The sequence below is a fragment of the Hemibagrus wyckioides genome, linkage group LG10 (assembly GCF_019097595.1).
Source record: "Hemibagrus wyckioides isolate EC202008001 linkage group LG10, SWU_Hwy_1.0, whole genome shotgun sequence".
Lineage (NCBI taxonomy): Eukaryota > Metazoa > Chordata > Actinopteri > Siluriformes > Bagridae > Hemibagrus > Hemibagrus wyckioides.
In genome coordinates, this window is record NC_080719.1 from 23,197,169 (window position 1) to 23,225,055 (window position 27,887).

General features: G+C 40.5%; 1 protein-coding gene across 1 annotated transcript; it reads right to left on the reverse strand.

The window, feature by feature from the left end:
* Nucleotides 1–388: 388 nt before the first annotated feature.
* On the reverse strand, nt 389–27,549 carry LOC131360265 (mucin-2-like). Its single transcript, XM_058400510.1, has 49 exons — nt 27,429–27,549; nt 27,066–27,113; nt 26,712–26,973; nt 26,376–26,490; nt 26,135–26,225; nt 25,716–25,822; nt 25,090–25,294; nt 24,825–24,950; nt 24,573–24,690; nt 24,240–24,378; nt 24,015–24,125; nt 23,647–23,716; nt 23,229–23,369; nt 22,965–23,129; nt 22,707–22,801; nt 22,341–22,467; nt 21,509–21,758; nt 21,366–21,415; nt 20,795–20,895; nt 20,526–20,677; nt 20,299–20,437; nt 20,047–20,157; nt 19,343–19,522; nt 18,802–19,041; nt 18,261–18,417; nt 17,674–17,802; nt 16,996–17,137; nt 16,737–16,780; nt 16,427–16,645; nt 15,660–16,001; nt 6,159–15,533; nt 5,816–6,060; nt 5,522–5,696; nt 5,157–5,398; nt 4,832–5,015; nt 4,484–4,688; nt 4,015–4,184; nt 3,736–3,805; nt 3,494–3,615; nt 3,324–3,355; nt 2,885–3,053; nt 2,536–2,643; nt 2,380–2,420; nt 2,163–2,288; nt 1,961–2,056; nt 1,717–1,845; nt 1,165–1,204; nt 957–1,077; nt 389–868 (listed from the first exon to the last, which is right to left on the reverse strand). Exons 1-49 carry the CDS (start codon nt 27,502–27,504, stop codon nt 637–639), a joined length of 16,134 nt encoding a protein of 5,377 aa, XP_058256493.1. The 5' UTR covers nt 27,505–27,549; the 3' UTR covers nt 389–636.
* Between the last annotated feature and the right edge of the window lie 338 nt (nt 27,550–27,887).

The following is a 27,887-nucleotide window of genomic DNA, read 5'->3' on the forward strand; positions in this document are numbered from 1 at the left end:
AATCTCCACTGTTGGGCAATTGAGCAAGGCCCTTAACCCTCTCTGCTCCAGGGCGCCGTATCCTAGCTGCACCTGCACTCTGACCCCGACTTCCACGGCTGGGGTATGAGAAGAAAAAAATTCCACTGTGCTGTAATGTATGTGTGGCGATAATAAAGGCCCTCAGTTCTAATTAAAGTGCTAATGACGTTTAAGAAAGACCGGCTAAGCCCGGGATTTTGATGGAAGCTGCTTAAGAAAGGATCTCTGTAAGGCAGCGTGCTCTGACTTAATGAAAGCTCCACAGTTGTTGGTTCGTTGCTTTAAAATGCACCATAAATATTGTCTTTTGTTCAGTGAATCTTTGACTAGCACATCGCGAGGAGGAGAAAAACACATGGAGCAGACCAAAGCTTTAAACTGCAGCAGTTTATTGAGAATTTAAAAGACAAAGGACAAAAGAAAAACTTCCTGACATGTACCTTGTAGGCATGACACACTGATCATGCCGTGTTAACAAGCTTTTCAAACATTCTTACAATAATAATATTATAACCATGAAAATAGACAACTTATTGCATTGCAAACAGAAGAAAAGAAGCACTACATAGATTACTAGCGAAAAAAAAGCGTTTCAAATAAATCATTGTGTTTCCTTCACTTGTGAAGTTTACCCGGCCTTCTCATGGGCAGTTCAGAGCTCAAGCTCCTTCTGCGCCTCTGCTTTTCTGTGCATTCGGATACCTGGCATCCGCAGGAGTTGATGTAAATATATGTGAACGTGGTGGTTGTTCCATCAGGGCAAATCATCTCCACTTGCTTCTTGGTGGTTCCTTGCTCATAACAACAGCTGCACATGTGCATCACTGTGTTGGACTCTGCAGAGTACCTGTTATAAACGAAGGCAGGATAGAGGTGAGGGTTAATCATGTGAACGATGCTGGGCAGAAGCAGGATTTCTTTATTTTCATACTCACATCGAAGAAGTGGCACAGGCTCCTGAGCAGGAAGTGATCTCCACTGGAGTTACGCTCTTGCAGTCACCATGAACCAGCACAGTGGTGTTGCTTTGCATACTGCAGGTGCCCTTTGGAGTGCCTGGACAGGAAGTGGAGGAAGTGAAGTCAGTCTGACAGGAAATCCAATCTATAGCATTTATCAGACAAATAAAATGCTTTCACTTACAGCTCATGCAGCAGCCGTCGGCGTCGGTCGTCTCTGTTCCCTGTAGAGAAGAAGAACAAACGTAAAACACATCTGGCTTGCTTTACAACAAAGGGTCGATTGATTAATACGGCTTTAAATGTTATATTTCTCATGTCTCACTGATCAACTCCTTGAAATAAAACTTTTTTATAAATCCATGAGATTATGACACAATTTCAAGACTCCTGAACTCTTTGAGCTAGTGGTTTATTAGCATGCTAGCTATTTCAGATTTCCATGTTCATGTCTATTCATTCTTTTTTTTTTAAACCTGGTCACTGAAAACCAGGTCCTGAAATCACAGCCATACAAAAAATAATAATACATATTATTATTAAAATTATACATATTTACTCCACCTCCTCATGTAAAACAAATCAGTAGGAATATAGCCGTTATGTAACCCTTTATTTGGGCCAAAACAAATTTAGATTGCACACAGCACTACTACAAGAGCCTTGGCCCACATGCACCCTGACAAACATTAGATTTTTATAATGTAAACTCAGGAAAAAATAAACAAACCCTCACCGGGACACACATATCTGGGTTGAACACGGGGCATATTTTCCTGCTTTCCTTTGCCATGGGATTACCGTTAATATCCTGGCAGGTGTATGTCACACATTTATCATCAGGTGGGGTAAATGTTTCGTTCACCTGCGGACAAATTAGAAATGCCATCAGGACAGTTCAAATGTCTGACGTTTAGACTGTAGGTTGTATTAGATATGGCACTAGGTAACAGGTAGGATTAAAGTCACGCTGCACTCACTGGGATGGTCACTGTGCCATTATTAATGAAGACCACACAGCTCGTCCTCACACACTCTCCACAGCACTTGCCAGGGACAGCCTGATACTCAAAACCCTTAAAGAAAACATTAAAGATGTCAGTTCTTGTGCAGATTTTTTTTTTCCCATCTGGAAATTATGAGATTTTTTCCCAACGTTTCTACATTTGTGCCTTGCATTACCTCGTCACATGTCGTAACACATTGTTTTGCCGTGCATTTTCGGTTCAGAAGTTCAGTACTGGGATCCACATCTGAGCTACATTCGCAGTCCTCGCAGATATCATCACTGGGCATGGGCGAGCCCGGCTAGAGGGAACACACGAATGGCTGTTAGGATTATCATGGTATACAGTCCGACTGCATACTCTGTATCATCATCCTGAATGAATCCTGTTACCTGATATAGAGTTCCGTTCTGCACACAGACTTTCATCGGTTCTGAAATAAAATGTGGAGTATTTTTTTTTTAATGTAATTGGCTTTTTAATCTTATTAACTTATTTAAGTCAATATACAAATATTCTATACATATACTATATTAATATGTACTCACTGCAGGTGTATGTAGGACAACATTCTCCTGGTTGAACTGAATTCATCTCTTGTGTGAAACCCAGAGGACAGGCCATAGTGGTCATGACACACTGACTTGTATCACACTCTGCAAGGGAAAAAGAAGCACTATGCATAAATGTCAAATGACTTCTGCCTTCTCTTCAGCACAGTGCTGGTCTTTTTAAACAGAAGCCTCTGATCATCTTTGTAATAGGAATATGATGCGTGTGATTTTTGTATGATCTACACAGTGATATGTCAGGTTAGTTTAATGTTCTAAATAAACTCTTCAGTACAAAAAAAAAACAGTGAGATGAGTGATTCATAGATGATGGATGATTACTCACGACATTCATAGCTTGTGCAGCAGCCATCTGTTTTGTTAACAAGCACATCCCCGGGTCGGTCACAAGTGGGCACGATCGTGGTCGGACATACGACTGGGTTACACTGGACGCTCACGCTTTCACCATCACACTCACACAGTTGGCAGCCAATCTGCCATGTTTCATTCAGCTAAAAAAAAGAGAAAGGTGTAAGGTGTACACTGTACTGTAGGCTGTAGGAGGCCCTTTTTGCCGTTTGCACAGCAGATAAAGGACCAAAATGCCTTGCTTCAGCACTGAGTACTGTTTTTACTACATCTACTATGGTTCCTGAAATACACGTTGTTTCTGAAATACGTCTTTGATCAGGATCAGTGAATAATGATCTTATGCCTGAAAGAAAGAACAACATTAAACAGTTTGCACATTTACTGGCACTAATGCACCAATGTGTACGTACCATTTTGGGACTGCCATCAGGGCCGACGCAAGCTGGAAAAAAAGTAAAAAAAAACCAGACTTTAAAAACTTTTGGTTTAAAGACATTTGCGCAATATTGCGACTCTGCAGATGAACCAAACACAAAAGTTGTTGCAAAGCTACAGAAAAGGAGACGTAGGAGTGTATTACCGCATGAAGTGACACAGACATCGGAGTATGAGCTGAACTGGACGGTGCCTTTCATACAGAAACATCCTTCCTGCATTCCTGCACTTTCAGATGCCATCATCTCCTGGTACTTCTCATTATACCTATCAAAATCACAATATTTAAGCATTTTACAAAATGTCCAAGTGGAATATTACTAATTATATTTAAAGGGCAATCGGCAAATAAGTAATGAAATCATTTTGAATGTGTTTATTATTTACTGAGAATTGCAGGTTGGTTGCACAGCGGGGCCACAGGCTTCATAGACTTTAGTGGCAGGACATTTATAATCTGCAAGACAGGTAATGTTCATGAATCAAATACTGTAGTGGCTTGCTATCATACAGGAGACATATCTGAGTGTTCCATTAATATCAAAATCTTCCAGCAAGTATAACCAACAAGTGGCAGTTTCCATATTGGTCTATTTTAAGTGCTAATTAAAGTAATCTTCAACATAAAAGATACTGAAGCATGTATGGATATGTACAATTGCTCACCGCATTCTCCGTTAGTGTAATTCCTCCAGTTCACACACACTCCAGCTTTGGCACATGCGGATGCATAAGCCTGCAGACTCGAACAACCAGGTTTTCCAGAGCACACATCCTGTTCGCAACTGGTCATATATGGCTCTAAAGGAATGATGCTACGGCATTGCTCAAACATGCTGATAAGTGAGAAAGAAACATTTTAAGTGAACAGCTAAAGAGTTATGCATGTAAACATTATTCATCTTTCGATGAAGTTAACACAGTTCCACATGAAAGAGTTATCTCAGGTTGGTAAGATAATAGAATGGCGTTTAAGAAATTGAGAGAGATGCAATCAAGGAGAAATGATGAGAAAAGTTGAGATTTGGGTGGCAGACAGGAGCGTGTACATCTCAGGTTCTATAAACCTTTATAGTAACTTGGCTTTGTTTAAATCTAATTAAATATTTTCCTAAATAGTGTTGTTAATATTCACCTGCTGTTGAAGAGCTCACAGATGACTGGCTGGCATGGGTAGGGTGTGGTGGGGGGAATAATGGTAGTAGCCGTAATTGGAGGAAGAGTGGTGGGTGCTATGCATGTCTTGTTGGGAACCTGCCAGCTTGGTGCAGTGTTCACACAGGACTCAATTTGACCAGAAGGTGACCTACAGTCATTTGCTGGATTGTTATCACAGGTCCCTGGAAATAAATATTGATGGAATATAATTGGGGGTTCTGATCACTTACAGGATAGAACAATAGTTAATTACAATTTTTGCAGACGCGATACCAGTCTCAGGTATTTTGTCTAGGTCTTCTTTAAATGGTAGAGTTGTACTCACCGCATAGGCCTTCTGTATTGTTCTGAAACTCAGAGAAGGGCAAGTCAATATTAAACGAGGTGCCTGTGTAGGTCACTTGAGCCTGAATCTCTGGAATCACAACTTTGATCTCCATGCCTGTGCTTGTGATCATGTAATTAGCATTGTTGAAGACAGGATAGACTTGCTTGTTATTCACCATCACCTGCAGTGTTTTAGAAAGATATACAAAACAGACATTAAGTTTTTGATCTACATAGTAGCTTTGAGAATATGATGACAGGGACAATGCAATTCTTGCAGCCTTCGCATAAAAAATATTATAATATTAGACACACAACATTACCACATTAGTTGCGCCGTTTGATGTCATTGTCTGTGTCAGAATAACATCCTGTGAATTGTATGTAATTATCAGGCTCTGTGGGCAGAATGAGCTCCCAGTGCTGCAGACTTCCTTGTCAAGGACGATTTTCAGATTTGCATTGTAAATTTCTTGAACCAAAATGTATGAGCAGTTATCACTGAAGGTATAAGGTGTTCCACCAAATGTGATGTAATGAGAGCCGCTCCATCCACTACAAGAGCCTACATTAACATGCCAAACATATAAACCTTAGCAAACATATAAAAATTAGCAGTGTTCATTTGAATAGAGACATGATAGATTCATATACAAAAAATATGCTTAGATAGAAATAGTCAGCTTACATTCACATTCATATTTGAAGCAGCAGCCACTCTCATCATAAACCTTAATGGGTGATCGGCCATTTGCGCAGGTTATTTGTTCAACTGGGCCACACTTGTACACTGGTTCATGGATGACTGTGCCATTAGTACATGTAGCAGTGGTGCAGTTATCCACTTTCCAGGACTCCCCATTCTGTTAATTTAAAGTTTTACATAGGAGCTGATTATTGAAAATAAGACAATAATATTTGAAATGCCTATTGGTAAATATCAGCTGTTAGTCAAGGTGTAGGAATTTTTGAAATCAATTACCTTTCTTGGTGGATTAAGACTGGCACAGTCTGGGGCTACAGTTGTAGGAGGTGGAGCAAAAGTGGGAATACTTGTTGGAGCTACTGTTGGTGTTGTCTTAAATGCTGTGGTGCTGATTGGTGTGGTGGTAATCGGAGGTGGTGTTGTCAAACAGGAATACGACATTGTCACAACATCACAAGTGGCATTGCAATATGCAGTGAAGCACCATCCAAAGCCATCAGTTACATTGTAAATGATGGTATCTAAAAATACAAGATATTGGATATGAATGAAAACTTTAAATATACTATAAAATATTCTTATGACAAGTAAATTGAATATATAGGTGTTTAAGTCTTACCTGATGGAAAATCTGTTCCGTTCACAAAACAACAGACAGGGCTTGTTGTCACAGGTAAAGTTACAGTAGTACTAACATTCATTTGCTTGCCGGTTGTTGGAATTAAAGTAGTTGGTGTGGGTCCAGTCACAATTCCTAATGTTGTCTCTGTGGAAGGCTGAGTGCTGGTTACTTCTGGAGCAATGGTGGTGGTGATTGGAGGAATGGAAATAGGTAATGTTGTTTCTTTGGCTGGAGTAGTTTCCAAAGGCTGAGTGGTCGTTATTTCTGGTGGCACAGGTGTAGTCTTTGGTGCAACTGTAGTTGTCAGTGTTGTTTCTGCTAGACCTGTGGTCTCTTTAGGAGGAGTTGTAGGAACCTGAGTAGTTGTCACTTCTGGAACCACTGTTGTTGCCTTTACAACTGGTTTGGTTGTCAGTGTTGTTATTTCTGGTGATATGGTGGTCTCCGTGGAAGGCGGACTACTTGTTACTTCTGGAGCAATGGTTGTGGTGATTGGAAGAGTTGTAACAGGTAATGTTGTTCCTGGGGAAATAGTTGTTTCTTTGGCTGGAGTAGTTTCCAATGGCTGAGTGGTCAATATTTCTGGTGGCACAGATGTTGTCTTTGGTGCAACTGTGGTTGTCAGTGTTGTTTCTGCTGGACCTGTGGTCTCTTTAGGAGGAGTTGTAGGAACCTGAGTAGTTGTCACTTCTGGAACCACTGTTGTTGCCTTTACAACTGGTTTGGTTGTCAGTGTTGTTATTTCTGGTGATATGGTGGTCTCCGTGGAAGGCTGAGTACTTGTTACTTCTGGAGCAATGGTTGTGGTGATTGGAAGAGTTGTAACAGGTAATGTTGTTGTTTCTGAGGAAATAGTTGTTTCTTTGGCTGGAGTAGTTTCCAATGGCTGAGTGCTCGTTGTTTCTGGTGGCACAGATGTTGTCTTTGGTGCAACTGTGGTTGTCAGTATTGTTGTTTCTGCTGGACCTGTGGTCTCTTTAGGAGGAGTTATAGGAACCTGAGTAGTTGTCACTTCTGGAACCACTGTTGTTGCCTTTACAACTGGTTTGGTTGTCAGTGTTGTTATTTCTGGTGATATGGTGGTCTCCGTGGAAGGCTGAGTACTTGTTACTTCTGGAGCAATGGTTGTGGTGATTGGAAGAGTTGTAACAGGTAATGTTGTTGTTTCTGAGGAAATAGTTGTTTCTTTGGCTGGAGTAGTTTCCAATGGCTGAGTGCTCGTTATTTCTGGTGGCACAGATGTTGTCTTTGGTGCAACTGTGGTTGTCAGTATTGTTGTTTCTGCTGGACCTGTGGTCTCTTTAGGAGGAGTTATAGGAACCTGAGTAGTTGTCACTTCTGGAACCACTGTTGTTGCCTTTACAACTGGTTTGGTTGTCAGTGTTGTTATTTCTGGTGATATGGTGGTCTCCGTGGAAGGCTGAGTACTTGTTACTTCTGGAGCAATGGTTGTGGTGATTGGAAGAGTTGTAACAGGTAATGTTGTTGTTTCTGAGGAAATAGTTGTTTCTTTGGCTGGAGTAGTTTCCAATGGCTGAGTGCTCGTTGTTTCTGGTGGCACAGATGTTGTCTTTGGTGCAACTGTGGTTGTCAGTATTGTTGTTTCTGCTGGACCTGTGGTCTCTTTAGGAGGAGTTATAGGAACCTGAGTAGTTGTCACTTCTGGAACCACTGTTGTTGCCTTTACAACTGGTTTGGTTGTCAGTGTTGTTATTTCTGGTGATATGGTGGTCTCCGTGGAAGGCTGAGTACTTGTTACTTCTGGAGCAATGGTTGTGGTGATTGGAAGAGTTGTAACAGGTAATGTTGTTGTTTCTGAGGAAATAGTTGTTTCTTTGGCTGGAGTAGTTTCCAATGGCTGAGTGCTCGTTATTTCTGGTGGCACAGATGTTGTCTTTGGTGCAACTGTGGTTGTCAGTATTGTTGTTTCTGCTGGACCTGTGGTCTCTTTAGGAGGAGTTATAGGAACCTGAGTAGTTGTCCCTTCTGGAACCACTGTTGTTGCCTTTACAACTGGTTTGGTTGTCAGTGTTGTTATTTCTGGTGATATGGTGGTCTCCGTGGAAGGCTGAGTACTTGTTACTTCTGGAGCAATGGTTGTGGTGATTGGAAGAGTTGTAACAGGTAATGTTGTTGTTTCTGAGGAAATAGTTGTTTCTTTGGCTGGAGTAGTTTCCAATGGCTGAGTGCTCGTTGTTTCTGGTGGCACAGATGTTGTCTTTGGTGCAACTGTGGTTGTCAGTATTGTTGTTTCTGCTGGACCCGTGGTCTCTTTAGGAGGAGTTATAGGAACCTGAGTAGTTGTCACTTCTGGAACCACTGTTGTTGCCTTTACAACTGGTTTGGTTGTCAGTGTTGTTATTTCTGGTGATATGGTGGTCTCCGTGGAAGGCTGAGTACTTGTTACTTCTGGAGCAATGGTTGTGGTGATTGGAAGAGTTGTAACAGGTAATGTTGTTGTTTCTGAGGAAATAGTTGTTTCTTTGGCTGGAGTAGTTTCCAATGGCTGAGTGCTCGTTGTTTCTGGTGGCACAGATGTTGTCTTTGGTGCAACTGTGGTTGTCAGTATTGTTGTTTCTGCTGGACCTGTGGTCTCTTTAGGAGGAGTTATAGGAACCTGAGTAGTTGTCACTTCTGGAACCACTGTTGTTGCCTTTACAACTGGTTTGGTTGTCAGTGTTGTTATTTCTGGTGATATGGTGGTCTCCGTGGAAGGCTGAGTACTTGTTACTTCTGGAGCAATGGTTGTGGTGATTGGAAGAGTTGTAACAGGTAATGTTGTTGTTTCTGAGGAAATAGTTGTTTCTTTGGCTGGAGTAGTTTCCAATGGCTGAGTGCTCGTTGTTTCTGGTGGCACAGATGTTGTCTTTGGTGCAACTGTGGTTGTCAGTATTGTTGTTTCTGCTGGACCTGTGGTCTCTTTAGGAGGAGTTATAGGAACCTGAGTAGTTGTCACTTCTGGAACCACTGTTGTTGCCTTTACAACTGGTTTGGTTGTCAGTGTTGTTATTTCTGGTGATATGGTGGTCTCCGTGGAAGGCTGAGTACTTGTTACTTCTGGAGCAATGGTTGTGGTGATTGGAAGAGTTGTAACAGGTAATGTTGTTGTTTCTGAGGAAATAGTTGTTTCTTTGGCTGGAGTAGTTTCCAATGGCTGAGTGCTCGTTGTTTCTGGTGGCACAGATGTTGTCTTTGGTGCAACTGTGGTTGTCAGTATTGTTGTTTCTGCTGGACCTGTGGTCTCTTTAGGAGGAGTTATAGGAACCTGAGTAGTTGTCACTTCTGGAACCACTGTTGTTGCCTTTACAACTGGTTTGGTTGTCAGTGTTGTTATTTCTGGTGATATGGTGGTCTCCGTGGAAGGCTGAGTACTTGTTACTTCTGGAGCAATGGTTGTGGTGATTGGAAGAGTTGTAACAGGTAATGTTGTTGTTTCTGAGGAAATAGTTGTTTCTTTGGCTGGAGTAGTTTCCAATGGCTGAGTGCTCGTTATTTCTGGTGGCACAGATGTTGTCTTTGGTGCAACTGTGGTTGTCAGTATTGTTGTTTCTGCTGGACCTGTGGTCTCTTTAGGAGGAGTTATAGGAACCTGAGTAGTTGTCACTTCTGGAACCACTGTTGTTGCCTTTACAACTGGTTTGGTTGTCAGTGTTGTTATTTCTGGTGATATGGTGGTCTCCGTGGAAGGCTGAGTACTTGTTACTTCTGGAGCAATGGTTGTGGTGATTGGAAGAGTTGTAACAGGTAATGTTGTTGTTTCTGAGGAAATAGTTGTTTCTTTGGCTGGAGTAGTTTCCAATGGCTGAGTGCTCGTTGTTTCTGGTGGCACAGATGTTGTCTTTGGTGCAACTGTGGTTGTCAGTATTGTTGTTTCTGCTGGACCTGTGGTCTCTTTAGGAGGAGTTATAGGAACCTGAGTAGTTGTCACTTCTGGAACCACTGTTGTTGCCTTTACAACTGGTTTGGTTGTCAGTGTTGTTATTTCTGGTGATATGGTGGTCTCCGTGGAAGGCTGAGTACTTGTTACTTCTGGAGCAATGGTTGTGGTGATTGGAAGAGTTGTAACAGGTAATGTTGTTGTTTCTGAGGAAATAGTTGTTTCTTTGGCTGGAGTAGTTTCCAATGGCTGAGTGCTCGTTATTTCTGGTGGCACAGATGTTGTCTTTGGTGCAACTGTGGTTGTCAGTATTGTTGTTTCTGCTGGACCTGTGGTCTCTTTAGGAGGAGTTATAGGAACCTGAGTAGTTGTCACTTCTGGAACCACTGTTGTTGCCTTTACAACTGGTTTGGTTGTCAGTGTTGTTATTTCTGGTGATATGGTGGTCTCCGTGGAAGGCTGAGTACTTGTTACTTCTGGAGCAATGGTTGTGGTGATTGGAAGAGTTGTAACAGGTAATGTTGTTGTTTCTGAGGAAATAGTTGTTTCTTTGGCTGGAGTAGTTTCCAATGGCTGAGTGCTCGTTATTTCTGGTGGCACAGATGTTGTCTTTGGTGCAACTGTGGTTGTCAGTATTGTTGTTTCTGCTGGACCTGTGGTCTCTTTAGGAGGAGTTATAGGAACCTGAGTAGTTGTCCCTTCTGGAACCACTGTTGTTGCCTTTACAACTGGTTTGGTTGTCAGTGTTGTTATTTCTGGTGATATGGTGGTCTCCGTGGAAGGCTGAGTACTTGTTACTTCTGGAGCAATGGTTGTGGTGATTGGAAGAGTTGTAACAGGTAATGTTGTTGTTTCTGAGGAAATAGTTGTTTCTTTGGCTGGAGTAGTTTCCAATGGCTGAGTGCTCGTTATTTCTGGTGGCACAGATGTTGTCTTTGGTGCAACTGTGGTTGTCAGTATTGTTGTTTCTGCTGGACCTGTGGTCTCTTTAGGAGGAGTTATAGGAACCTGAGTAGTTGTCACTTCTGGAACCACTGTTGTTGCCTTTACAACTGGTTTGGTTGTCAGTGTTGTTATTTCTGGTGATATGGTGGTCTCCGTGGAAGGCTGAGTACTTGTTACTTCTGGAGCAATGGTTGTGGTGATTGGAAGAGTTGTAACAGGTAATGTTGTTGTTTCTGAGGAAATAGTTGTTTCTTTGGCTGGAGTAGTTTCCAATGGCTGAGTGCTCGTTATTTCTGGTGGCACAGATGTTGTCTTTGGTGCAACTGTGGTTGTCAGTATTGTTGTTTCTGCTGGACCTGTGGTCTCTTTAGGAGGAGTTATAGGAACCTGAGTAGTTGTCCCTTCTGGAACCACTGTTGTTGCCTTTACAACTGGTTTGGTTGTCAGTGTTGTTATTTCTGGTGATATGGTGGTCTCCGTGGAAGGCTGAGTACTTGTTACTTCTGGAGCAATGGTTGTGGTGATTGGAAGAGTTGTAACAGGTAATGTTGTTGTTTCTGAGGAAATAGTTGTTTCTTTGGCTGGAGTAGTTTCCAATGGCTGAGTGCTCGTTATTTCTGGTGGCACAGATGTTGTCTTTGGTGCAACTGTGGTTGTCAGTATTGTTGTTTCTGCTGGACCTGTGGTCTCTTTAGGAGGAGTTATAGGAACCTGAGTAGTTGTCACTTCTGGAACCACTGTTGTTGCCTTTACAACTGGTTTGGTTGTCAGTGTTGTTATTTCTGGTGATATGGTGGTCTCCGTGGAAGGCTGAGTACTTGTTACTTCTGGAGCAATGGTTGTGGTGATTGGAAGAGTTGTAACAGGTAATGTTGTTGTTTCTGAGGAAATAGTTGTTTCTTTGGCTGGAGTAGTTTCCAATGGCTGAGTGCTCGTTGTTTCTGGTGGCACAGATGTTGTCTTTGGTGCAACTGTGGTTGTCAGTATTGTTGTTTCTGCTGGACCTGTGGTCTCTTTAGGAGGAGTTATAGGAACCTGAGTAGTTGTCACTTCTGGAACCACTGTTGTTGCCTTTACAACTGGTTTGGTTGTCAGTGTTGTTATTTCTGGTGATATGGTGGTCTCCGTGGAAGGCTGAGTACTTGTTACTTCTGGAGCAATGGTTGTGGTGATTGGAAGAGTTGTAACAGGTAATGTTGTTGTTTCTGAGGAAATAGTTGTTTCTTTGGCTGGAGTAGTTTCCAATGGCTGAGTGCTCGTTATTTCTGGTGGCACAGATGTTGTCTTTGGTGCAACTGTGGTTGTCAGTATTGTTGTTTCTGCTGGACCTGTGGTCTCTTTAGGAGGAGTTATAGGAACCTGAGTAGTTGTCCCTTCTGGAACCACTGTTGTTGCCTTTACAACTGGTTTGGTTGTCAGTGTTGTTATTTCTGGTGATATGGTGGTCTCCGTGGAAGGCTGAGTACTTGTTACTTCTGGAGCAATGGTTGTGGTGATTGGAAGAGTTGTAACAGGTAATGTTGTTGTTTCTGAGGAAATAGTTGTTTCTTTGGCTGGAGTAGTTTCCAATGGCTGAGTGCTCGTTATTTCTGGTGGCACAGATGTTGTCTTTGGTGCAACTGTGGTTGTCAGTATTGTTGTTTCTGCTGGACCTGTGGTCTCTTTAGGAGGAGTTATAGGAACCTGAGTAGTTGTCACTTCTGGAACCACTGTTGTTGCCTTTACAACTGGTTTGGTTGTCAGTGTTGTTATTTCTGGTGATATGGTGGTCTCCGTGGAAGGCTGAGTACTTGTTACTTCTGGAGCAATGGTTGTGGTGATTGGAAGAGTTGTAACAGGTAATGTTGTTGTTTCTGAGGAAATAGTTGTTTCTTTGGCTGGAGTAGTTTCCAATGGCTGAGTGCTCGTTGTTTCTGGTGGCACAGATGTTGTCTTTGGTGCAACTGTGGTTGTCAGTATTGTTGTTTCTGCTGGACCTGTGGTCTCTTTAGGAGGAGTTATAGGAACCTGAGTAGTTGTCACTTCTGGAACCACTGTTGTTGCCTTTACAACTGGTTTGGTTGTCAGTGTTGTTATTTCTGATGATATGGTGGTCTCCGTGGAAGGCTGAGTACTTGTTACTTCTGGAGCAATGGTTGTGGTGATTGGAAGAGTTGTAACAGGTAATGTTGTTGTTTCTGAGGAAATAGTTGTTTCTTTGGCTGGAGTAGTTTCCAATGGCTGAGTGCTCGTTGTTTCTGGTGGCACAGATGTTGTCTTTGGTGCAACTGTGGTTGTCAGTATTGTTGTTTCTGCTGGACCTGTGGTCTCTTTAGGAGGAGTTATAGGAACCTGAGTAGTTGTCACTTCTGGAACCACTGTTGTTGCCTTTACAACTGGTTTGGTTGTCAGTGTTGTTATTTCTGGTGATATGGTGGTCTCCGTGGAAGGCTGAGTACTTGTTACTTCTGGAGCAATGGTTGTGGTGATTGGAAGAGTTGTAACAGGTAATGTTGTTGTTTCTGAGGAAATAGTTGTTTCTTTGGCTGGAGTAGTTTCCAATGGCTGAGTGCTCGTTGTTTCTGGTGGCACAGATGTTGTCTTTGGTGCAACTGTGGTTGTCAGTATTGTTTTTTCTGCTGGACCTGTGGTCTCTTTAGGAGGAGTTATAGGAACCTGAGTAGTTGTCACTTCTGGAACCACTGTTGTTGCCTTTACAACTGGTTTGGTTGTCAGTGTTGTTATTTCTGGTGATATGGTGGTCTCCGTGGAAGGCTGAGTACTTGTTACTTCTGGAGCAATGGTTGTGGTGATTGGAAGAGTTGTAACAGGTAATGTTGTTGTTTCTGAGGAAATAGTTGTTTCTTTGGCTGGAGTAGTTTCCAATGGCTGAGTGCTCGTTATTTCTGGTGGCACAGATGTTGTCTTTGGTGCAACTGTGGTTGTCAGTATTGTTGTTTCTGCTGGACCTGTGGTCTCTTTAGGAGGAGTTATAGGAACCTGAGTAGTTGTCCCTTCTGGAACCACTGTTGTTGCCTTTACAACTGGTTTGGTTGTCAGTGTTGTTATTTCTGGTGATATGGTGGTCTCCGTGGAAGGCTGAGTACTTGTTACTTCTGGAGCAATGGTTGTGGTGATTGGAAGAGTTGTAACAGGTAATGTTGTTGTTTCTGAGGAAATAGTTGTTTCTTTGGCTGGAGTAGTTTCCAATGGCTGAGTGCTCGTTATTTCTGGTGGCACAGATGTTGTCTTTGGTGCAACTGTGGTTGTCAGTATTGTTGTTTCTGCTGGACCTGTGGTCTCTTTTGGAGGAGTTATAGGAACCTGAGTAGTTGTCCCTTCTGGAACCACTGTTGTTGCCTTTACAACTGGTTTGGTTGTCAGTGTTGTTATTTCTGGTGATATGGTGGTCTCCGTGGAAGGCTGAGTACTTGTTACTTCTGGAGCAATGGTTGTGGTGATTGGAAGAGTTGTAACAGGTAATGTTGTTGTTTCTGAGGAAATAGTTGTTTCTTTGGCTGGAGTAGTTTCCAATGGCTGAGTGCTCGTTATTTCTGGTGGCACAGATGTTGTCTTTGGTGCAACTGTGGTTGTCAGTATTGTTGTTTCTGCTGGACCTGTGGTCTCTTTAGGAGGAGTTATAGGAACCTGAGTAGTTGTCCCTTCTGGAACCACTGTTGTTGCCTTTACAACTGGTTTGGTTGTCAGTGTTGTTATTTCTGGTGATATGGTGGTCTCCGTGGAAGGCTGAGTACTTGTTACTTCTGGAGCAATGGTTGTGGTGATTGGAAGAGTTGTAACAGGTAATGTTGTTGTTTCTGAGGAAATAGTTGTTTCTTTGGCTGGAGTAGTTTCCAATGGCTGAGTGCTCGTTGTTTCTGGTGGCACAGATGTTGTCTTTGGTGCAACTGTGGTTGTCAGTATTGTTGTTTCTGCTGGACCTGTGGTCTCTTTAGGAGGAGTTATAGGAACCTGAGTAGTTGTCACTTCTGGAACCACTGTTGTTGCCTTTACAACTGGTTTGGTTGTCAGTGTTGTTATTTCTGGTGATATGGTGGTCTCCGTGGAAGGCTGAGTACTTGTTACTTCTGGAGCAATGGTTGTGGTGATTGGAAGAGTTGTAACAGGTAATGTTGTTGTTTCTGAGGAAATAGTTGTTTCTTTGGCTGGAGTAGTTTCCAATGGCTGAGTGCTCGTTGTTTCTGGTGGCACAGATGTTGTCTTTGGTGCAACTGTGGTTGTCAGTATTGTTGTTTCTGCTGGACCCGTGGTCTCTTTAGGAGGAGTTATAGGAACCTGAGTAGTTGTCACTTCTGGAACCACTGTTGTTGCCTTTACAACTGGTTTGGTTGTCAGTGTTGTTATTTCTGGTGATATGGTGGTCTCCGTGGAAGGCTGAGTACTTGTTACTTCTGGAGCAATGGTTGTGGTGATTGGAAGAGTTGTAACAGGTAATGTTGTTGTTTCTGAGGAAATAGTTGTTTCTTTGGCTGGAGTAGTTTCCAGTGGCTGAGTGGTCGTTGTTTCTGGTGGCAGAGATGTTGTCACTAGTGGAGCTGTGCTTATTGTCTCTGTTGGAATGGAAGGTGAAATGCTTTTCATTGATGTTGATGTGCCTGTTGTGCCAGTAAGTGTGGTAGGTGTTTTTGTGATTGCAGCAATCGCTGTTGTAGAGATTTGTGTGGTTTTGCTTTCACCTGTTGTGATTTTTGGAGTTGTCGGGGGTGCTTCTGTGGAAATAGTGCTTTCTTTGACAGTAGAAGTTTCCACAGGCTGAATGGTTGTCATTTCTGGTGGCACAGATGTTGTCGCTGGTGGAGCTATGCTTGTGATTTCTGTTGACAGGGTAGGTGACATGCTTTTCATTGATGTTGATGTTGTGCCTGTTGTGCCAGTAAGTGTGCTAGGTGTTTTTGTGATTGCAGCAATCGCTGTTGTTGCTGTTGTAGAGATTTGTGTGGTTTTGCTTTCACCTGTTGTGATTGTTGGAGTTGTTGGAGCTGCTTCTGTGGTTGTTGTTGCATTTAGAGTTGTTATCTCTGTTAATCAAGAGGATGAAGTCAATGCTCTGAAACAATTTTTTGTTATTTTTCATTTTGCATTAATAATTGAGTTTATAAGATTTATGTTTTTATGTTTGTGCTACCATAGCCTACGTATTAACAGCAATAATGTTGGTATTGCCATTTACTTTTTTTTAAAACAACATTTACCATTTCATGTAGTTTTATTTAAAAACCTGGGTGTTTATAAAAGAAGCATATCAAACATTTCCTAAATCCCAAATGGATTAAACTTTTGGACTAATTGTCCATAAAAAACTTATGCATGCTTTTATACATACCCTCATCCATGCCATAGTGTCATTCCATTGGTAGGTGCTTTGTTTCCAAAATTTTTTATTTGGTTAGCACTACCATTTCAGTAATGATTCAAAATTCATTTGTGTTCTGATGATACTCACCTGGAGTGGTGAAAACAAATACAGTTGTAGGCTTTGGTGTTGTAGTCAGTGGTGTTGTTGGTACTGTTGGGGCAACTGTAGTTGCACAAGGTTCCACTGTCTTGTTAATATTTCCATCCTCAGCACATATAGCAGTAATGCAGTGTCCAAGTCCATCTGTTGTGTAGTAAATGATGTCTTTGTACTTGTACATGGTACCATTATGTTGACATGTACAAGCTGGGAACAAAGAAAAAAAGTTGTTTTAATGATACTGACAAACAGTTGAATTGTTTTTTGTACTGTACATGAATAAATAGAGAATGCTCACCGTTTACATCATATTTGCAGCTCTCTCCATTTGATGTGCAGTGACTTGATATTAAAACAAAAGAATTGATTTCTACATATCAAAAACAAGCCAATAATTGAAAATCAAAAGTATCATTTTTGCAGTAGTAACCCTTTCATACATAAATTATCCATATTACAATATCCAGTTTTTGGGTATTTTGGAATAAAAACTTTGCCAGTGTCACTATACTGACCCATAGCATCATTTTGCCTAGAATTAGATAGATTATACATACCATGTCTGGCAGTTGTTTTTAGTAGGGATAGACTGGCCGATCTCATAACGTAGCATTTCAGCATAGCAGCCACATTGTGACACACACTTCATGATATCCTCATCAAACAATGGGAGATCTGCTGGGCATTCAGGATAGCAACCTGCAAAGATTAAGGAAACAAGAAAGAGTGTATAATTGTTATAATGCAATTTTGATGTGCTCACTGCTAATTCGCTACAAAGTCTTTGCTACCTAGGTCTTATATACATTCAAATTTGTTTCTATGTTTGGCCTGGACCTTATGTTTGGTCTTTAACACAGCACATATTCATTGGATATGTGAATATGTGCTGTGAATATGTGAATATTAAGGTCTTTCAAAAATTTTAGTACACAAAATATACATTTTACTTTCACAATGTATGGTAGGTTAAAATATCACCTTCGTTAAAACTGAAACTTTTACTGCATTCTGGATGGTAATTCTATGGATTAAGAATGGTTTAACTAAAGTTATATCTGATGTAATAAGTCATCAGTAAACATGTATCCTAAACCTCAATCAACTTTGCACACCAGTTGCTGCTGGGTTACTGCAGGAAACAATATTTCTCTTTCAACATTCAACAATATTTGCTCTTTCAATGTCCAGTGTGTTAAGGACAATTCATATAAAAAAAATTCATAGGCACCTACCTTCCAGTCCTGGAGTCTCCATTGTGCAGTTTCCTGTGGGGTTTCTGCAGGTCTTCATACACGTGTGACCACAAGGTTTGTAGTGCCACTCACACTCACCAGGTGGGTTGTAGTAATCACAGAACAGTGCTGCAGGAACAGCAACATCATCAATTTATCTCTAGTTCATCTTAGCTCAAATATAGACAAAATATTACTATAATCTTTATAGATGCATCCAGTTTCTCATTTTTTCCACTGCTAACAAATCCATTTACTTTGTTATACCTGTAAGCTCATGCTAATCATGCTAATCCCTTGCGCTTGCTAGTGTTTCTGATGAATGAAAAAGGAAGTTCAGAATTTCAGAAGTTCAGAATTTCTGTTTTCATTTTGAAGTCTATATCATGTTTAATTGGTAGATCGTCGACATCACTTAACATTAGCTAGCCGGCTTAACCATAAACACAACTAACCAACCATAGCAACTATTTCCAAACAAAAGTTGGCAAATATTATGGCAATTGTCCCATGATATACCTTAATATAGATGTGTTGTGACATTTCCCTACCCTTTCAGCACAAATATGAAGACACGCATGACTCACGGCAAACTTTTGGGCTTCTCCAGGCAACACACACTCCAGCAGCACTACAGGCCTTAGCGTAGGCTGCTACAGCAGTACAGAAACACTCACAATCTCCTCCGGTGTCACAAGCACATGCATCACTCACACATGCAGTATAATAAGAAGATGGTTCCACCTGGAAGATAAATAAAATTACACACACTGATGATGCACATGTCTTGTGTACCAGTTTGGACAGTTTAGCTATTACAGCAAACTAATACAGCATTAGCTCAGGAAATATAGTTTGTGCAAAACATCTTTTCATCAATAAATGCTAAACTTGACCATTCTGATATTTTCTAAAATGTTTTCAAATGACTTCAAAACGTGTCGCATCTTATTTAAATAATCTTGAAAGCATTTAGTTAAAATTCAGTCTCCCTATTGACTCCTCACCATCCACCCCACCCCCAGACAAGACAGAATCTTTCTTGCTAGCATGTATTTATCGGAAAAATGTTGTTTCTTTTTCGTTCTTTGTGTTTTTGTTTGTATCGTGCCTGTATTGTGATGATACCTGTGAATGGCAGGCACCAAAAGTGTCACTGTTTATGATGCTGCACTGTTTCTGTGCCCATGCCTCCCTGTATGGATTGTTAGCACATGGATTGCTAACGGCCAGCGCCTCTGGACAAGTAGGAGACACTTTCCAGCTATTTCCAAAGGTGACTGGGTCAATGACCACTTCTTGGCTTCTTGTGGTGAAGTCATTATTGGCATTGCCATCAAAGTTTCCACACAGACCGCACACATTTCCCTGTGAGTTGAGGCAGAATAATAATCAAAACCAGATAATAACAACAACAAAAACAATGATGTTATTAAGAATAAGAATAATGATAAATTCTTTCTTTATTTTGCCCATTTCTTGTCCAATAAAATGTTGATTTTAACAGTTTCAAGCAAAAGACAAATAAAATGCAAGACACATTAGCAGAAGTGGATGTAAAACATTATAATCTGGACTTAAAAATGCTAAATGATGCAACATTGTGAACAGATGAAACAACCTTTTACAGGTTTTAAGTATACCTGTGACATGAGGCATAAATACTCACATTAAACTGAGGACTCAGCACAATGTATATGGTTGTTTTTCTGTCCCATACAAGCATTATGCCGTTGTAGGTCTCAACCACCAAGTAGTTTCCCATGGTGCGGATCTGGTACGGGATTTCCTCTCCATTGCTTCTCTGTACCACTTGGTATGTTCCATCTGAGAGGATCAGCTCATTGCTCTATAAAATAGATTTGTTCATTTTAGACGAAACACAATGTTTGCTTTTGATCTTACTTAGATTTGTCTCTATGCCTCGGATATAAACTCAGCAGGAAACGCTAGGCAAAATCCATCTATCCATCCATCCATTTTCTGTAGCTCTTATCCTACACAAAGTCTCAGGGAACCTGGAGTCTATCCCAGGGCATAAAGCAGGGGACACCCTGGATAGGGAGCTAATCCATGACAGGACACAATCTCAAACACACTCACACATCCATTCACATACTACAGACAGTTTAGAGATCCTAAACAATCCTCAACACCTCTTTGGACTCGGGGAGGAAACACGAAGAACCTAGAGGAAACCCCTGAAGCACGGAGTGGACATGCAGTAGCACATACTCCTCCCACTGTGTCTGGTTGTGGTTACCTAGCCAGCATGGATGTGGTTGGATGTGGATGGATGGTTTGCAACTTTGTCAGCGTCCTTTATAGCACAGTGATTGGATTCGCATATTATCATTAATAAATGAAACTCACTCCTATGAAGAGTTTGATGGACTTTGAGCAGGTGGTCCCGGTTGTTCCACAGGGAATGTTTTCAGTGATGACTCTGAAAGTGCCGTTGGTGCTACTGCCACTACAGAAGTCCTGAAAATCACAAAATGGGACTGCCTTTATTCTAGCTCTTCAAGACACATGACTATTTTACAAGACTTGAATATCTCTCCGTTTATCGTTTGAGTTGTTTGGCTTTTTAAATGTATCTCAATGATATTGTATGATCAGTACCTGAGCGAGGGCATATTCACAGTTTCCATTAAACACGTATAGTTTTTTGTCGAAGGATAGATAATGGCCATCTCCGTAAATGGTACACGTTCCACTGCACTGATTTGTGGTGCACTGCCATCTTCTGTCCTGACAGATGCTGCAAGAAATGTTTAATGTGAGTCTGACACTTTGTACAGGCACAAGAATAGAATCCAAAAATGAAAATCTGAATATTTTGTAAGTACCATGTGTTGCAGCCATCTTGAACGCTCTCGCCAGATTGATAATTCACTCCGTTATGGACACATGGACAAAGGTCTTCAGAAATACAGCCACCTTTTCCGTCGAACACCAGGCCAGAGGGACACATGCAGCCGGAAACACACTCTGTGCTGATCTGTAGGGATTCGGAGTAATAATATGGCTCATGAATGAAAGGCGTCTGTCTTCTCAATATTGCTGCTATGTTTGCTTATTATTTCCAAAACGCTTTCATTCAGTAGTGATAACTCACACAGGCCATGTCCAGGATTTGGCAGCTTTTCTGACATTCAGAGCCGGTGCTTCCGGGAGCAGCGCTGGAGCAGTTGAAGTACGTCATTGGCGCCACACATTCTAGAGTAAACAAAATGTGTTCAAATAACAGGATATCACAGTTTTTGGGTAATTATAATTATAATTAGAAATGTAATGGATGCAGCTTCTTGATTATGCTAAGACACTTGTCATCATGCAAATGAATCATAATTTCTGACGTGAATCGAGTGATTAAGCGAAGTGAAAAACAAACAAACAAACAATTTTTTTGTACAAACTAGGTGACCGAATGAAACTGTGAGTGTGCTTATTTGTAAGTCATCGTTATAAATGCATAATTATAATATAATCATAATAAAATAAATGTTTGAGGAGATTTTTTCAACTACACTCATCTTTATGTATTTTCCTTTTTTCAAGTGACTTCTGTGTGTTCTGAAGTTTACATGAACAGCAACAACAATAATAATCGTAATAATAATAATAATAATAATAATAATAATAATAATAATAATAATAATAGTAATCAGTAGCACACTGTTTCTTACCTTCCACCTTCAGTAGACCAAAGCAGCTCAGTGTGCCTTGCTTACATGTGCTGCAGTTAGATATGAAAATCACAGTCAACGCTCTTCTGATCAATTCATGAATGTTTTGATTAATTTATTTTTTGTGGCTGTTTAATTCTTACCATGTGGTGCCGTCTTTGCTAATGATCTCGCCGGGCTGAATGATGGTGTTGGCATCGTAACACGGGCAGTTATTTGCGTCAACACACACTCCGTTTTCATTCATGTAGGTCCCCGGTGCACAGCCGCAACCCTCAACTTTCACTGGGTTGATGCAGGTGTAGTCCTCCTGCCCGATGAAGCGACATGTGCGGTCACAGCTGGTCATTTCATATGAGAAAACTAAGGAGCTGCTGCACGTCGTGGAGTTATCTGAGTACAAAAAAAAGAACAGATGCTTACAATGTCCTGTCAGATTTTTTGCAATAAACACAGCTGTCTTTGGAATACACTAATTTGATGTTCTTCAGTGTTTGATGTTGGAGTTCTATAATAAATAGACAGTCAGTGCAGAGAATATAATATTCGCATGATTTTATTATGTATCAGAAATTTTTCAAGGAAGTTTCTGTGAAAAGGATTCAGATCTCACTTTAATTCTGACACCTCCCTGCAGTTTATTTTAGTGCTTTTGGGTACAGTATGTGACACTGTGAATCCTTTTCATGTGTGTTCATTCTTCTTATCTCAACTGTGTACATTTCAGATCTGGGTTTCTCTGGACTCATATTTACTTAGTTAACTTCAATCTGATGAAATATTTGAGTTGCTTAAAACAGTTATTGACTTGCTTTATCCCAGATTTATATCTGCACCAAGAAATATTAAACACTTGCCAAGCTAATAAAAAAATAAATATATAGAAAGGACATAATTGTATTTAGTATTTGCTTGCCAAGCGTTTATGTGTAATATTTTTATTATCTGTGGTTTTCCGGCTCATGTTTAACTCACTGCAAGCAACATCTCTCCAGCCGCTGAGGACGATCCCTTTAGCAGCACACGCGTGTGCGTAGGAGGACAGAGCAGCACACATGCAGTCCTCGGACTTCTCACAATTACACGTGTCGTATATACAGTTCTGTACGGAATAGAAAATATATATATATATAAATTATGTGGTTTAAGCTTTAAAATATGAGTTCAGTTGACAGATGCGAACTAGAACATTGTTTAAAGCAGAATCTGATCATCTATTTCACATGCTCTACCTGTGAAAGTGCAGATACAGGATCATATTTAATGGTATGATCATTTAGATCATTTTTGTTCTATTTAAGGCTGTTCCAAATCAAATCAATTAAGGAGAGTCCATTTTACCGTTTGGTAGGTATTAGGGCTGATCTCTGAATGGCAGGGAGCGAAAACTCCAGAAGGATCTGACAGCAGGGAACACCAGTACTGAGCATATTTCTCTGTAAAAAAAAACAACACAGACATTTAACTTTAATTCATATATTTTACAATACATTTATGATACATATTTACCAACAGGAGGCTAAGACACTGACCGAGGTCACTATACTTTCAGGTCAAACCTCTGCATTTTAAAAGTGAATGGCTAGTGTGTGTTCACACCGTTTTCAGTGCTCAGACTGCACGGGATCTCAAAAGATCTCTGGATATCATAGCAGTTTGCTCTGGCCTTCCAGCTGTTGGCAAAATCCACCGCTGTTCCTTCTGTAAGTCCACCAGGTGTGGTGAAATCATCTGCCTGTATGTTGTTGAAATTACCACAAAGTCCTGCAGGATGGTGAAAGTCAATTCAGTTTACAATATCAATAATAACTTTTACCAATGGTAATGTGAAATGTGTGAGAGAGCTGGAGGGTATGAACACACCACATGTTTGTCCTTGAAAAACTGGATTCAGTGTGATGAAAACCTGCATGATGGGAACCAGCTGGATCTGCAGAAGAAGGTTGGACTTGATGACGTTGATGACGATGTAGAAGGAAGACGGCATATAGATGCTCAAGTCAGCTGTGGACACACAGTCGGGCATTTTAATATCTAAAAATCGTTCACCTAGACATTTAAAGGGTATGAGTGGCAGTAATGACCAACTCTGACCAACATTTGGGCTACATGGCCATGTAGGTATACTTTCCTACAAACAAAAACACTTGACTGGAGAGTTTCTTTAGTACATCGTTTTTTGTTGTTGTTGTGTGCTTCCCAGGAACATTCAGTGTTTACGGAAATATTTTATTTTATTGCATAGATTTGTTTGTTCTGATGGAGTCACTGGAGGTTTTACCTGTAAACAATGGAAGCTGTGTGTAAATCCTGTCCACGTTAACATTCCCAGACGAGTCCACTTGGATCACCTGAAGAGCAAATATAAAAGAATAGGACAAGCATATAAAACTGCTTATAATATGATAGAAATATGTCGTATTGCCATTTATCATGGACACATACTGAAAATCTGCACAACTGTATTCTTTATGTTGTGCGCTATTCTTTACCTCGTGTACCATTTGTTTTATTTCACTGCCAAGGTTTAGTTACATGTAGTTTATTTTCAAATCGTTGTTTTTCAACAAACAAGGATAACAGATTAGATAATATGGATATAATACAAATATATCAGTACACGATAAAACCTCCATTCTTATCACTTACCTTAGTGTCTTGTGATAATGCGAGCGTAACCGTTTTCAGGCAGCTTTCTGTGCTTGTCAGTCCGCATTGCATCAAGTCACCCAGAATGGTGAAATCATTGCCAGTGCACTCCTAAAGAAAGCAGAGCGGTGCATGTGAATTGCTGGTGTGTAGAAATGCACCATAATGATGAGTAGAAAGTGCCATTCAGTCTCTTATAACTGTAGATAGTTGCCCTATAGTTACCTTTGCAAGGACGTACGAACAGTCCCCATGAAACGTGTACTGCTTATTGTCAAGCGTTATGACGTGTGATCCTCCCAAAACTGAGCAAGTACCAGGGCAGTCTTTATACACACATACCCACTGACCTCCTGAACAAGTGCTGAAAGAAAATACATTAATAACAATGAGAGGAAGGGAAAATCATCCACTGACCCTTTCTATAATACATATGGCAACCAACGACTTTTTGCTATCACACACCCCGTGTTTGATTTTGCTTCACGTTATATATAGTTTTAATATTAAAATAACAACAATAATACTTTTTTTTTTAATTTAAAATCCAGGACTCACCATTCTCTGCAGCTACCTGTGTAATTCTCTCCAGATTGATAAACATTTCCTTCATGAACACAGGAGCAGGAACTCAGCGGAATACAGCTGGAGTTGGTCACATCATCCCACACAGTGCCTTAAAATATATAACACATTTTACATGAAAGATTCATTATTGAATGATGAAATATTTTCAAACGTGTGATCGAAGTCGTGAGCAATCCAAAGCTTAAGCTTCAGTTTGGAGACAAGACTTTAAAAAAAAGTTACCAGAAGGACAGAAGCATCCATCGATGCAGTGTTCTCCACACACTTCCCCTCTCTCAGAGTTCGAGCAGGTATCCGTACATGGACTGCCACATTCGGTGTACTGCAGGGTACCTGAACATGACTTGGCTATAACCAAAGAGATGACAAACAAAAATTTAAACATAACATAGTGTTTTCCAGACTGACGTAAGCTATATCCATGTCTGTGAAGGCCACACAGTATGCAGAGCACAAGCTAATTAAGAGAAGAGAAGAGTTTACTCACGGCAGAAGGTGTCAGTCCTCCAGTTTTCGGGTTTCCCTCCTGCGTGCACACACTGACGTGAATACTCGGCTACGGTTTTACACAAGCAGGAAGTTGTGTTACACTGGCACAGATCCTCCATACATGCTGTCACAAACATATCGACCGACACCAGAGATGTGCAGCTGCTGAACTCCGCTTTGAGGAACAGCTGACGGCAGAAATTCTGTCCAGAGAGACAACATTTATATATATAAAAAAATAAACATAGTTAAATAATTTCTATTCACCTTTGGCTCTCCTGTAGAATAGTTTGCTGAGTGTAGCTACCTTAATATATATCTAACTTGACCACCTTATTTGATTTAACACCTCATTTGATATAGTTTCCTACCACACTACTGAGCTATGAAGCTTTACCAGTACTGACTATTTTTTGTAATAAATATCTATGTAGTTATGTTTTATACCAGCTTTTTATGTAATTCATGCCAGCTTATTTACCAGCAAACTAATAAAATCTATCTAGCTTTAGTGACTGTGATGTCAGATGGACCTCAGCGGTCTCGGTTCATTAAATGGTGACAGATCTAATTCAGATGATGACATGGCATCTGTTTAGTGAAGTTATGATAGATCTCTGATACCTCATCTCCGCAGTTTGTATATTTTGGTGCAGGTATGTCCTCGCATCTTTCTGTGGGTCCGTCCATCTTCCAGAGACTTCCATAATCAGACGGAGAGAGCAGCACATCTAAAGCACACACAAAGAAATTTCAAAGTTGTTCCCAAGCAGGAGCTGGATGTTAATGTTACTCTCCATTCCTTCATTCGTCTTCATAAAGCGCTTTATCCTGCTCTGAGGATCTGAAGCTAATCGCAGAAACAATGGACAAGAGGCAGAAATACACACACATACCCTCAGCGGCTTGTTAATGTAGCCAATACACACCTACACTGTACATAACCTGGAACTCTGAGAAGGCAAAACTACTCACTACGCTGCACCCAAACCTGACTTTAAAGACATTTATATTCATTTTTTAGACCAACATTCTTTAATTACCATTCTTGATCATTTCATTGTAACCAGAGACGCCGTTGAAGTCGCCGCAAAGCCCACAGGTCCGATTTTTGTACTTTGCATCTAATTCAATCTGTAAAAATAAACCCACAATCAGCATCCGCTTTGCAACCAGTTGACAGTTTTAATTCACTAATTTAACTGTTCTTAAAAGGTAAGCTAGGAAATAATTGCGTATAAGTATTCGTCTTTCGTTGACAAAATTCAAAGAACAAAGATTTACCATGAAGCCATCATCTTCATTCCACATAGCTTTTAGCCCCACTGTGGATTTGATGGAGATGTAAGAGCTGAGTCTTTCAATATATACACTGCTGCTGGCAAATGGTGCCGTGACCCTTAAAAAGAAACATATGCAAATTAGATTTTTTTGTAGATATTAAAAAGACATGGATTCTGCTTTTCAATACTGGTGAAAATGTATGTATAGTAAAATGGCTTTTAATTCCATCTCTTCATATTTTAAGTCAAAACATTTTTTATCTCAGCCTTAGTATTGTGTAATAACTGATCCATTAGAACAGCTGTTGCTAGAGTGCTAGTTTCTAGTTTGGCTCACGTTTGGCCGTTGACAATGATTAAGCCTTTACTGAGCTCCACCACTGTGCCGTCCAGCTTCAGGGAGATTTTGCTGATTGTTGGTTCGCCGTTCACGATCTCCCGTCTCATCTGAACATTAAAGTCTTCATAGCTGCCTCTGCAGTGCGACGTCAGGATGTGGTTACACGTAGACGGGAGCTGGAAAAGGTCTCTGTCGAACGTCAAGAAGTGGCAATTTCCCCACGTGCTGCAGACGAGCTCGTTATGCGCTGAAGCAATTCCTGAAACATGATGTTTCACTCTGTTACACATTTATCTTTGTACGTAAAAAAAATAAAATGAAATCATAGATTTTGTAAATATTTAGTTGTACCTGAAATCAGTTGCTTTGTCATCAGTGGTTCAATAATTGCTACGGTCGCTGAAATATTTAGAGAAACAAAAGTTATTCTTTTATTCTATAAACTTATCCCACTTCATTACAGACACTGATTTCTTTTTAAAGAGTATAGATTACTAAATTCTATATCTGTAGATATTTTTATTACATACAATAAAAACACACAGCTATTATGTTGTAATTCATATCAAGCAGTTGATTATTAATTGATGCATTCATTAACCAGTTCTGATTAATCATTTAGAACATACTATAATCATTTATAACATACTATATTATAACCCCACATATTGTTAAGCCCCGCAATGTTACCACTTGGTTATGAAGTCAACTTACTTTGTGCAGCAGTCAGTCCAATAAATAGAGCAATCCATGTTACTAATGTTATAGTTGTTAAATTTAAAGTCCCCATGGTGGTGTTGTGGAGAGACGAGCGCTCCACAGGTATGGTGTGACAATCCCCTGATCCACTCTGATTTTTATACTACTTGAGTTTCACGTCATATTCTCAAGCTTTAGTTAAGGAGGGGCCATGAGTTAGTTTAACTTTCCTAAGATAAATATCTCTTGGGATTGTGCTAGATGATGGCGTGGCTTTGAAACCTTTAGGCAATCAGCCTTTAGGAGAAGGAAGGTGTGGATGGCTTATACTTCTCTAATGTTCATTAACCATAACCTTACAAAAGGTTCTTTCATTTTAGTATTCTCATTATTAGAGTTAATAACCATTCCATTTTAAAAGCAGTTGTAGTAATATAGCAGCGTGTAATAGAAACATCTCTCAAGAATGTATTT